The sequence below is a fragment of the Candoia aspera genome, chromosome 4, assembly GCF_035149785.1.
Source record: "Candoia aspera isolate rCanAsp1 chromosome 4, rCanAsp1.hap2, whole genome shotgun sequence".
Lineage (NCBI taxonomy): Eukaryota > Metazoa > Chordata > Lepidosauria > Squamata > Boidae > Candoia > Candoia aspera.
This window is the reverse complement of record NC_086156.1, coordinates 101452409-101462115: the sequence shown is the minus strand read 5'-3', so window position 1 is coordinate 101462115 and position 9707 is coordinate 101452409. Positions and strand designations below refer to the sequence as shown.

Genomic DNA, 9707 nt, shown 5'->3' with positions numbered 1-9707 from the left:
TCTTTGGCTTTGCTATCAATATTTTTGGAATGATTGTTCCTGGGAGCAATGATAAAACCTGGGTGAGGGGGAATACAGCTTGGCTGCTGTGGAGGAGAAGGCAGCTGGAATGTAGGGAGAGAAGCATGCACTGTGAGGTCATAAAGTGTGTATGTTTGGATGTGAGGGAGACTGAGCAATTATGCTGAGCCAAGGGCAATATTTGTTTCTCTACATCTTATGCAATTTTGCAAATCTCTCCAAGGAAAAATGGATTGACCAACTAATGAAAGGTGAGTCTGGGCCCTCCTGCCCAACTTTCTCCACTCGTCTAAAATACCTCCATCTCAATTCCACAGTTAAAGTAGCTCTAGTCTGGTGTACTTGACTCAAGTGCATCAGATTGCAGGTTAAGTTCCTGCATCTCCTGTTAAAACAGAGCTGCCATATGTGGGCAGATCTACCATCTAGTAGTCATGTTTTTGCAGCCAAGCTACAGTAACTCTAACTTTAACCTTACCTTGGGATTACATGTAACACTAAGCCATGGTTTGTTCAGCCATAGTCTGGCAAAATAACACAGTCTCATCCAACACCTCAAACGAGAACCAAATCATCCACATTACATCTCAGTACTATATATGGTGTGAGCCCAGGCTCTGAAAAGCTGAAGTTGATTCAGAGTTTTTATTTTATTTTTAATGAATCCATTAATTGAAGTTCTCTGGGTAAATTTCAGGCAGCTTCTTAGAACCTGTTTTGTGTGCATCTGAAAAAAAAAATCTGTTCACCATATAATTACATCACTCTTCATGGATACGGCTTTTATCTCAGAATTGCGTTTAGGTAGAGTCTCTAGCATAGAAGTATATAAAGACTAGCATCAGTGCAAGGCTACGGTTGGTTCTAACTTAGTTCAAAGTTAACACTATCTAAAAGCGATCTTTGCCTCTTTTTAAACTGCAAAAGAGAAGCTGTTGAGATGACGCGGATACTTCTAAAACTGCTTACCTCCACGATGGCCTCCATATACAGCCATGCTGGAAAAAGTTATTCGGATGAACTCCAGCACATTTTTCATTAGTTCCTGGCCATACGCATTGCAGCCAAAAAGTTTGTTCCTTTTTATTTTCTCATCTAGACAAAGGCCTGGGAGGCAGTTGATTGACAGCCCAACTGATGGGGATTGAATGCTTAAAAGAGGCCTTCCATAAAATATTAAAGTGTGGGGGGGTGGATAGAAAAATGATGACTGAATGTAATCTAAGGTTGGTTACTGCTGTTGGAAGAATGAAGTGATTGGTCTACCATCTCTGAAAACAAACAAAAGCAAGGTGGGGAAGATATTTTGTACTTGATCAATAATAACATGAACCAATTAAGAAGTACAACTTCCCCTTGACAACAGGAATGCTTTTTTGTTTTCTCTGACGGGCGTGTTTCTTACTCCTTTGGCCCACAGCACCTGCGGAAAAGCTAGACGATGCCGAGACGATGGATTCCTTGTCACATGAGACGCTCTGGTTTGACTACCCTGACTCCGATAAAGAAAAGATCCTTGCTGTCTATAAGTTTATCGGTGAAAAGCCTGAATTTATTGCCCCAAGTGAGACAACAGTTTGTATCCCCTCTAGCGATTGCAGGAATCCCCTTTGAAGGCTGAAATCAGGGAACAGCAAATACATGAAAATCGTAGTGTGGGACCCAAAAGCAGCATATGCTGCCTACACGTGCTGTACTCCCCTCATTTTACAACCCTCACTCCCCCCACCCATGTTGAGTGCATCTTATGGTACCAGAAGTCTCCCCCCCCCATTTTGGGGGGCTTCCAAACCTGCCTATTAAAAAAAGAAATCCAAGGAAGGACCACTTAATTGAATAGTAGCACATAGGTTATGCATCCAGGTCCCTTACCATTACAGGTTTACTGCTTGTTAGATCCTAAGCCAGAAAGCAGAGCCCTGTCTGGGCCCTTCCAGCTTGTTTCTGAGCAGTGGGCTTCCTTGGTCTCTGCTAGCGTTGTGGTGGCCCATGGGAAGCCTTCTTCCTCTGTCTCCTACAGGCATTTTCCCGCAGCTGCTGCGCTACATCCTGGTGGGATCCATCCTGGTCGTCCTGCTGTTCTTTGCTTATCAGATTGTCCAAGCGTAAGTGCTGCACCAGCCCACCTCCGTTATGCCTTGGCTGGTACCCCTTCCCCTGATGCTCTTGGGAGCCATGCTTTGCTCCTACACACTTCCCCCATCCAGGATCTGATTTCTCCTCCTCCCTTATTTCAGGCTTTTATGTAAATGAAACTACTAGAGAAGGCTCCTAGAGTTCCTGAGCCAAGGAGCTTGTCCTCTGCCTCTTCCTGCTGTCACTCCTGTTGAGTAAAAGGCCTTGGAATTTGTTTGTGTTTGCGAGGAATTCATTGATGGAGAAACAAAAGAAGATTAAGGAGGGAGAGTCCCGGCGACAGTTACGTGGCACGCAAAGATTTTAGGGAAAGGCTGGTTTAAGTACAGGGCAATGCATATGAGGCTGGGGGGTTAATAAATGACACACACGGCCCCTCTGCTGACAGTAGATAAAGGCTCCTTTAATACTTGGCAGACCTTGGGTTATGAATACATCCCACCCTGCTCTCTATTTACAGCTGAATCCCTGCCCTATGAAGTGAGAAGAGATCTACAAGTGAGCAGCGAAGGATTTCTGTGCCGAGCAGAGGAGAAGGCAGCAAGAGGAGAGGGAATGTCTTTCCCCTGCTTGGTTATTGCTAGGTGGGGGGACGTATGTTCTTTAAGCAGCGACCCTCTGATCATCTTGCTACAGAGGATATTGTGTGCACGCATCTGTGTGTGTGCATGCATCTGTGTGTGTGTTCACACACACACACACACACACACACACGAATGAATGAATGAAAGAAATATCCTGGGTAGATGTCATTCCAGTAATACTGACAACCACATGTTTTACTAGCATCCAAAAATGGTAAGGGTGTTTCCTTATTGGTTATTCTACAAATATAACTAATTCTGCTGATAGATCCCTGATTGCCACATGGGGTGAGGGCAATCCAAACCCAATATTATTACTCCATCATGTTTAAATGTGATGGAGATCCTGCAACTCTAAAGAAAATACTGTTGGGGGGAATTTTGCTTATTCCTCCTATCTAACACTACAGTATTGCTTTCAGGGAATAGTGTCTCCCCGTGTGAACCACATGGGTTTCTCCTTGGCTAGCAATGCTCAGATAACCTTGGGTCATCTAATCAGAGTCTAGCAAGAAATAGCCAATGTGCATTCTTCGGTTTGGCAGAGCCCTGATGCACTAGAGACCTTGTTTTGCTTCATAGCCCCACATCCAGGTTATTCTTTTTCTTCTAGTACCCAACTGCCTTGAATATCTCCCCAACATAGATATCCTCAATATTCCCTTTGGTTTAGGACTACACTCTGGTTCAAACCCTACACAACTCATAGACATTTCAGAATACTGACAGCTTTGCAAATTTAGAGGGTTTCCTTTGGCAAAGGATTTTCACATACCAAACCAAGGAATACTTTGGTTTTGTGCCCTCTGAATACTTCATTTGAGACCCTCCCCCCTTCCCAGACCCTCCCATATCCCTTTTGGCCTAGGAGCCAGCTTCCCCAATAAATCCGGTCCCTCCCATCACCCCAATAAATAAGTTATAGGGGGAAAAGGTGGTCTGTCCAATTGCAGCTGAGGGAGGGGGCAAGAGAGGCATCAGTCCAGTGCCTGTGTATCCAGCCTATGCCCATTTCGCAATACTTGTTCCTTGGTGGCACCCCGGGCACGGAAGACACGGAATGCTCCACGGCAGATGAGGCCAAACCAGTATATCTGGGGAGCCATGAGGATGGCTGATCCCAAGTTGTACTCGGCGGGGATGGAGAAGGGTACACGGTAAAAGGGCACGCCAGCATATTGCCCATATACCCAGTACATATATGGAAAGAGCAGGATTCGGCAGCAGAAGAATGTGATTAGCATGGCCATGCCGTTCACCTTGTGGAGAAGCGTGTGCTGCTGCTTGTACTGCAGAGAGAGGAACAAAGAGAGTTGAAAGGCTAATTCAGGTGAGCTGGGCTAATCGTTCTGCTTCTCAGTTCTCTCTAGCACCAGGTGAACTTGCTCTGCCTTCCTACTACTTGTTTATTTAGATTTGAATGGTCTCCCATCTTACCCTAGCAACTCTGGGCAGCTAACAACATACAAAATGTATCTACAAAACCTATAATGTACACCAGGGTTTCTCAGCCAGGGTTCCATGGCACCCTAGGCTTCTGCAAGAGGTCACCAGGGGTTCCCTGGGAGATCACGATTTATTTTAAAAATTATTTCAAATTCGGGCAACTTCACATTAAAGAGGTAAGTTTCATTCTTTATTTTTAGTTTAAGAACACTCTGCATACATACAGGCCTACCCATGAAACAAATATAACAATTTGGTAACTTCTGGCCTCTGTTTGAGCCTGACTATGCAGGACTTCCTGATACCTGAAAAACATTTCAAGGGTTCCCCCAGGGTCAAAAGGTTGAGAAAGGCTGATGTACACCAAGGTAAAAACCAATCTGGACTTCTCTCTTCCCCTCTCCCCCAAGAGAAACTCAATAGCAGGTCATACTCACCAAGATGAGGACCTTGCCAAGGCAGACAAAAGGGGTGCTGAGTTCAGCCATCAACATACAACCCAGAAAGAAGTCACCTTTGCCCTGGCGCCACAACTGAAGGGGGGAAAATGGAGAAACATGACAGAACTGGGGGGTAGCATCTTCTAAAGCACAACATCCTTCTTTTACAACTTCTGCTGCAAGGATCAATAGCCCTTCCCTTCCCTTCCCTTCCTCATCTGCGCACGTTAAGTTCCCCTGGTCCCACTCACCACAGACACAGGGAAGCAAACCAACACCATGAAAAGATGGTGAATCACCATCAGTAATTCCTTGTGCAAGTAGGCACGAATGGCAGTGTGCAGCGTCTGAGTCCCAACACATCTTGACTCGTGCCCTTTGACCTGGTACCTGTGCCAATGGCACAAGAACATAGCGTAGATATCGTAGATGAAGTAGGGAACAGCAAACTGGGTGTAGCTGGAAGTCAGCCAGTGCCTGCAGAAGGTGAAAAAGGGTAAGGGAATATAAGCAGCTAACAGCCACAGTAGTCCTTGCAGAGAACTTGAGCAATGAGCAAAGGGGGTGGAAGGGGAGGACACTCCCCACCCCTCTGGAACAGGCTCAAAGCCACAATCAATGAGTAGTTGATGACATGCTGATGGGCTTCACTCCCAAGGACAATGGTTACATAGATTCTGCTTTGCTCACATCATCCTCTCTCTCCCTACCACTGATCCTGATCACAATCCTCTGCTACTGGAGCAAATGTGGTCCCTCCAGTTTCACTTGCTTACAACTCATTTCTGATATACTCCAGCCATTGCTGCACCTAGGATATGAACACTATTAGCAGTTCCTCCTTACTTATCAGATCCTACCATACTAATCCCTCTGGCCTTTATTAACAGGATGCTTTGGCTTGCTGCCATCTGGCTGGGAACCATGCTTTTAACTTTGCTTAGAAACCCACCAATTCTATAAAAAGGCACTGGGATTAATGTAAATTCAGAAAGTTGGGCTTAGTCTCATTCCGTTTAAAGTGGTTATCAGGAGAATACTGGTGGTTAAAGAAGTTCTTGGTCTGGACTAATTTTTGAAAATGCTAAATAGCTAAAATGGAGATAAATGAAGCAGTGTTCCTTTACAGATGGGACCTGACTTCTTAACTGTCATATCCCTTGCTCAGCTTTCTTTGCTATCTCTCCCACTCTCCCAAGCATTTCTGCTGACGATACTCTCTGCTCCGTGCAAGGTGATTAGGCCAAATGCCAAAGCAGCAGTGCAATGTAGGATGCTGGGCTCAAAAGTCCTTGTGTGAAGCCCAGACCTAAGAAAAATTAGGATTGTGGGCCTGAAGCACATTTAGGAGGACCAGGGTGTATAGTTTGAGGATGGGTAGAGCAGTATTTGATTTCCATGCTGAAGGACCTACAAAAATCACAGGAAGTCTAGGCACCAGGGTCAGTTAAGAGGACATTTCAAAAGTGTTGAAATGTTGCCAAGGAAACCTCACATTACTTCCCAGAAAGAGATCTGCTGTGTAAGGGGCACCGTGATATCTTTGTGAGAATAAAAATGCTGAGGCAGTTTTCACATCCTTAACAGAAGTCTTATCTCATAGCTCCCTCCCTCTGTGCATATCCAATTGGAGCTCATGGCAGAGGACCCAACAATTCAACTTCCCTCTGATTTAACCTCCTCCTCCCCTAAGAGCCCTGGAATTCCTCATCACTGGCTGCCCAATAAAACTTAATTACACATACACAGAATGCAAATCAGCAATGGAAACAGCTGTTCCCTTGGTCTAATTCCCTCTGCTGCTCTCACATGCCCATCTAGCATCACCCAGGGGGGGAATTAATCCCAACTAAATTCATTAGTGAGAAACTAAACTATAATTGTGAAAAAAGCAAGAAAGGACACAACTGAAGTGGATCCAACCACAGTCCTGCCAAATCTTACAGCCACCCCCAAGCCCCATCTCTACCTTGCTCTGTCCTCAGAATTCCCCAGTGTGGACTTGTGCCGTATTTCCAGTCCTCCTTGTCCTGCAGAACTGCCCTACTGCCAAATTGGATTCTGCAGAGACTGAGGTCTGGCAGCTGTCCCAGAAGCCAGTGGGACTGACAATTCTTATCCTGGAGCTTGTTTCCAGCACATATTTTGGAAGTCAGCTCTCCCATATATTGTATGAGGATTTAGGAATACAGGAGAATACGGTAGTTTGAGTGGGGCTCTCCATGGTGCTGAAAAGGGAAGGCACCAACTCATAGGACCACGGGTTTTTTTTTTTTGCAGCACCATGGACAGCGCTTTGTTAAGCAGTTTCAAAAAAGCTTGGTTTCTGCCCTCCTCCTTAATTTGCCCTGCTTACTCTTAACACCTCTACTGGTTTTGTGGGATGTGCATGCAGCCTTCATATGCAAAGCATCTCCTCCCCCCTGCTCCCATTATCCAAAAACACGCCCTTTTGGGACAGCATCCACAACACACACTCTGTTTCCACAACCCAGTGCTTCACCCTGCACTGCTTTCTACCACAGCACCTCCTGTTGGTGGCCCCAAACTCTGTGCCCTGCTTCCAGCTTCCTGAGGCAGCCTACTCATTGCGGTTCATCTGCTTGGAACATGTCACTGTCATCCTGTTCTAAATTTGGTGCCACTCCTGGCGCAGGTGTCAAGTTTCTCACTAATGTGACCTTGCCAAGATGCTGGCTGGGCTGTATGCAGAAAGTAAGGTAGGGATGGGGTTGGGGTAGGAATGAGATTACTGCACCACAGTGCTGCCCTGTCATGCACACCATAAATGCTGACTTACTGGTCATCGATAATGTGCTTGCAGGATGAGGAGATGATGTAGCCAACTGTGGAAGCCATAATGGCCTGCAGTGAGGAGACAAGTCTGTGGTAGGAGAATGGAAAATGATCAGAAATTTAAGCAATTGTGGTTTCTCCCTCCTCTTGGACTCCAGAACCCTCTTGCCATTGTAGGTCTGAAGTTATGAGGCCAAAACAGTACTTCTCAGTCCCAATCAAATATTCTGGGAGCCAGCCTAGACCAACAGCTTTACTGTTACTCCAGAACTTTGCCAGCCTTGACCAACAGCTTTAGTTCCAACCCACGCTCCTTTTGCCATCCCAGAACAGCTGCCGTTGGCTGGATATATTTGGAGATAAGTAGTAATGGCTAAGTGGTTCAGCTGCCCATTGACCCTAGTCTGCTGCATTCTCATGTGATTTCAGAAGTCAGTCAATACAGGAGTGGTTTTCATGCTTCAAAGAAAACATCCTAAGTGATGAGGGCAACTGGGTGCCCCCCCACCACCCATCCCCATCTCAGAAGACATCCCTGGGGCTTTTACTATACGACATTTGTTAAACATCCCTTACTACCTCCCAACAAAACACCTAACCTCCTGGAAGACTCCTATTTTCAAAGAATTCCAATTTTGGAGTGCAGGGCTCTGGGTACTTTAACTCACAGCTTAACAAACTTACAATGACCCCAATAACCAGTCTGCTGTCACCTCTGTTCTAGACTCAAAGCACCCTGCTAAGAGGAAACCTTGACTTTCATGAGTTGTCACTACTGTTGGGTTATCAAGAGGGGATAGTGACACCCTTTCAGCTCTTGCTGTGATCTTTGCTTTTGCTTCATCAATCCCATTCCCCCATGGGGACCTAGGAATACCAATTGGCTCACAGCCCCAATACAATGTTTCTTCCAGAAAATCCTGGATACCTCTCTATTTATTGAGATCCCTACATGTCCGAGATAGTTTGAAACTCAATGCACTCTACTGTTCCCAGAGAGCCCAAGAATTGCTTCCACTTTTAATCTCTCCTTTGGAACCCACCAGGAAAGCTTGCTAGTCACTCCAAATACCACTCCCCCTCCACTCTCCCTTCCCATCTCCATCTCACCAGGACCCACAGTTTCCCCCTTTCTCCTCAAAACCACCCACATCAAACTAACAAACCAACAAAAACCCAGGTGCCCAGCAGCCTATCCTTGAGGCCTGCAGCCTGCCTTCCTGCCCACCCTCTGGACTGCTAGATCCTGCTCACATCTCCTTCTGCATCCCTGGTTACCTGGCGGAGACGATGACCGCGTCAGCCTCCTCCCATCGCAGGCCCGGTAGCCACTTGAGGCCGTTCTTGGACAACAGGAAGAGGCCAGGAAAGACAATGCTCCCTGCTACCAAGGCGTGAAACATCTCGCTCAGGCTGCAGGGTTGGGGTGATGGGGGGAGGAGGAGGAGGAAGGAGGGCAGAGCGGAGGATGGGGAGGGTCAGTGGGGCTGGGATCCCTCCGGGTGTCCACGAGGAAGGCTCATGGTCCCCCAGGGGGCGAGGGGGGATGGAGAGGGAAGGGGGGGATGGCGGTGGGAGGGTTGGTCCCTAGCAGAGCTGCTGTGACAGACACAGAGAGAGACACAGTCGGGGGAGGGAGGGAGGGAGGGAGGGGGAGCAGCTGTCAGCACAGTGCGGGAGCAACTTAAAGAGACAGTGGACTGCGCTGTGCAGATGGACCGGCAGAAAGAAGAGCAGGGCAGCACAGCTCAGTGTGGAATAATCACAGCTAAGGAAGCTCAGGGCCCAGTTTGCAAGACATGGTGGGAGACAGAGGATGAGGTCTGGGTAGTGGGTGGAGCAGGATTGTGGGGAACCTGCAGGTTGGGGGTCAGAGCTGGATGAGATGGATCTGATTCAGGATTGGAAGTCTGAGCTGGAGCTTTGGGGTGTCTCAGAGGTATGGGGCTGGAGACAGAGATGGCTGTGTCCTTAACATCCCATTGCAGTGTTAACCCTTTGCTTCTTCCAGTCTGGAAGCAGGGTGAGCATTGCTCCCCCTTTTCCACAGCAGCTAATCAGACACCATAATTTAACCCCCAGGGCACCAAGGCATAACTTCCCCAAGCTCTGCCTCTTCCCTTCTCTGGCAGGATCACTGGATATCTGGCTAAGCCTATAATCTCAGCTCAGTTTGTGGAGGGGGAAAGAGGCTGTGGGATAGCTAACTGTTCCCCCTCTAAAGCATTAAGAGATAATCTTCCACCTGCTGAGAGGTGACCCTGATACAACCTTTGATAGGTAA

General features: G+C 47.1%; 1 protein-coding gene across 1 annotated transcript; it reads right to left on the bottom strand.

The window, feature by feature from the left end:
• Window positions 1–2884: 2884 nt before the first annotated feature.
• On the bottom strand, window positions 2885–9033 carry TLCD3B (TLC domain containing 3B). The gene is made up of 5 exons (XM_063303059.1): window positions 8702–9033; window positions 7428–7511; window positions 4879–5104; window positions 4625–4720; window positions 2885–4030 (listed from the first exon to the last, which is right to left on the bottom strand). The coding sequence occupies exons 1-5, from the start codon at window positions 8824–8826 to the stop codon at window positions 3719–3721; spliced, it is 843 nt and encodes a 280-aa protein (XP_063159129.1). The 5' UTR covers window positions 8827–9033; the 3' UTR covers window positions 2885–3718.
• Window positions 9034–9707: the final 674 nt, after the last annotated feature.

Bases quoted from the DNA above. Each gene is read 5' to 3' on its own strand.
- TLCD3B (XM_063303059.1), bottom strand. From the start codon at position 8,826: ATGTTTCACGCCTTGGTAGCAGGGAGCATTGTCTTTCCTGGCCTCTTC. The intron at 7,512-8,701 runs GTAACCAGGGAT...CTCCTACCACAG, and splicing joins GCGGTCATCGTCTCCGCCAG to ACTTGTCTCCTCACTGCAGG. The intron at 5,105-7,427 runs GTAAGTCAGCAT...CACCTTCTGCAG, and splicing joins AAGCACATTATCGATGACCA to GCACTGGCTGACTTCCAGCT.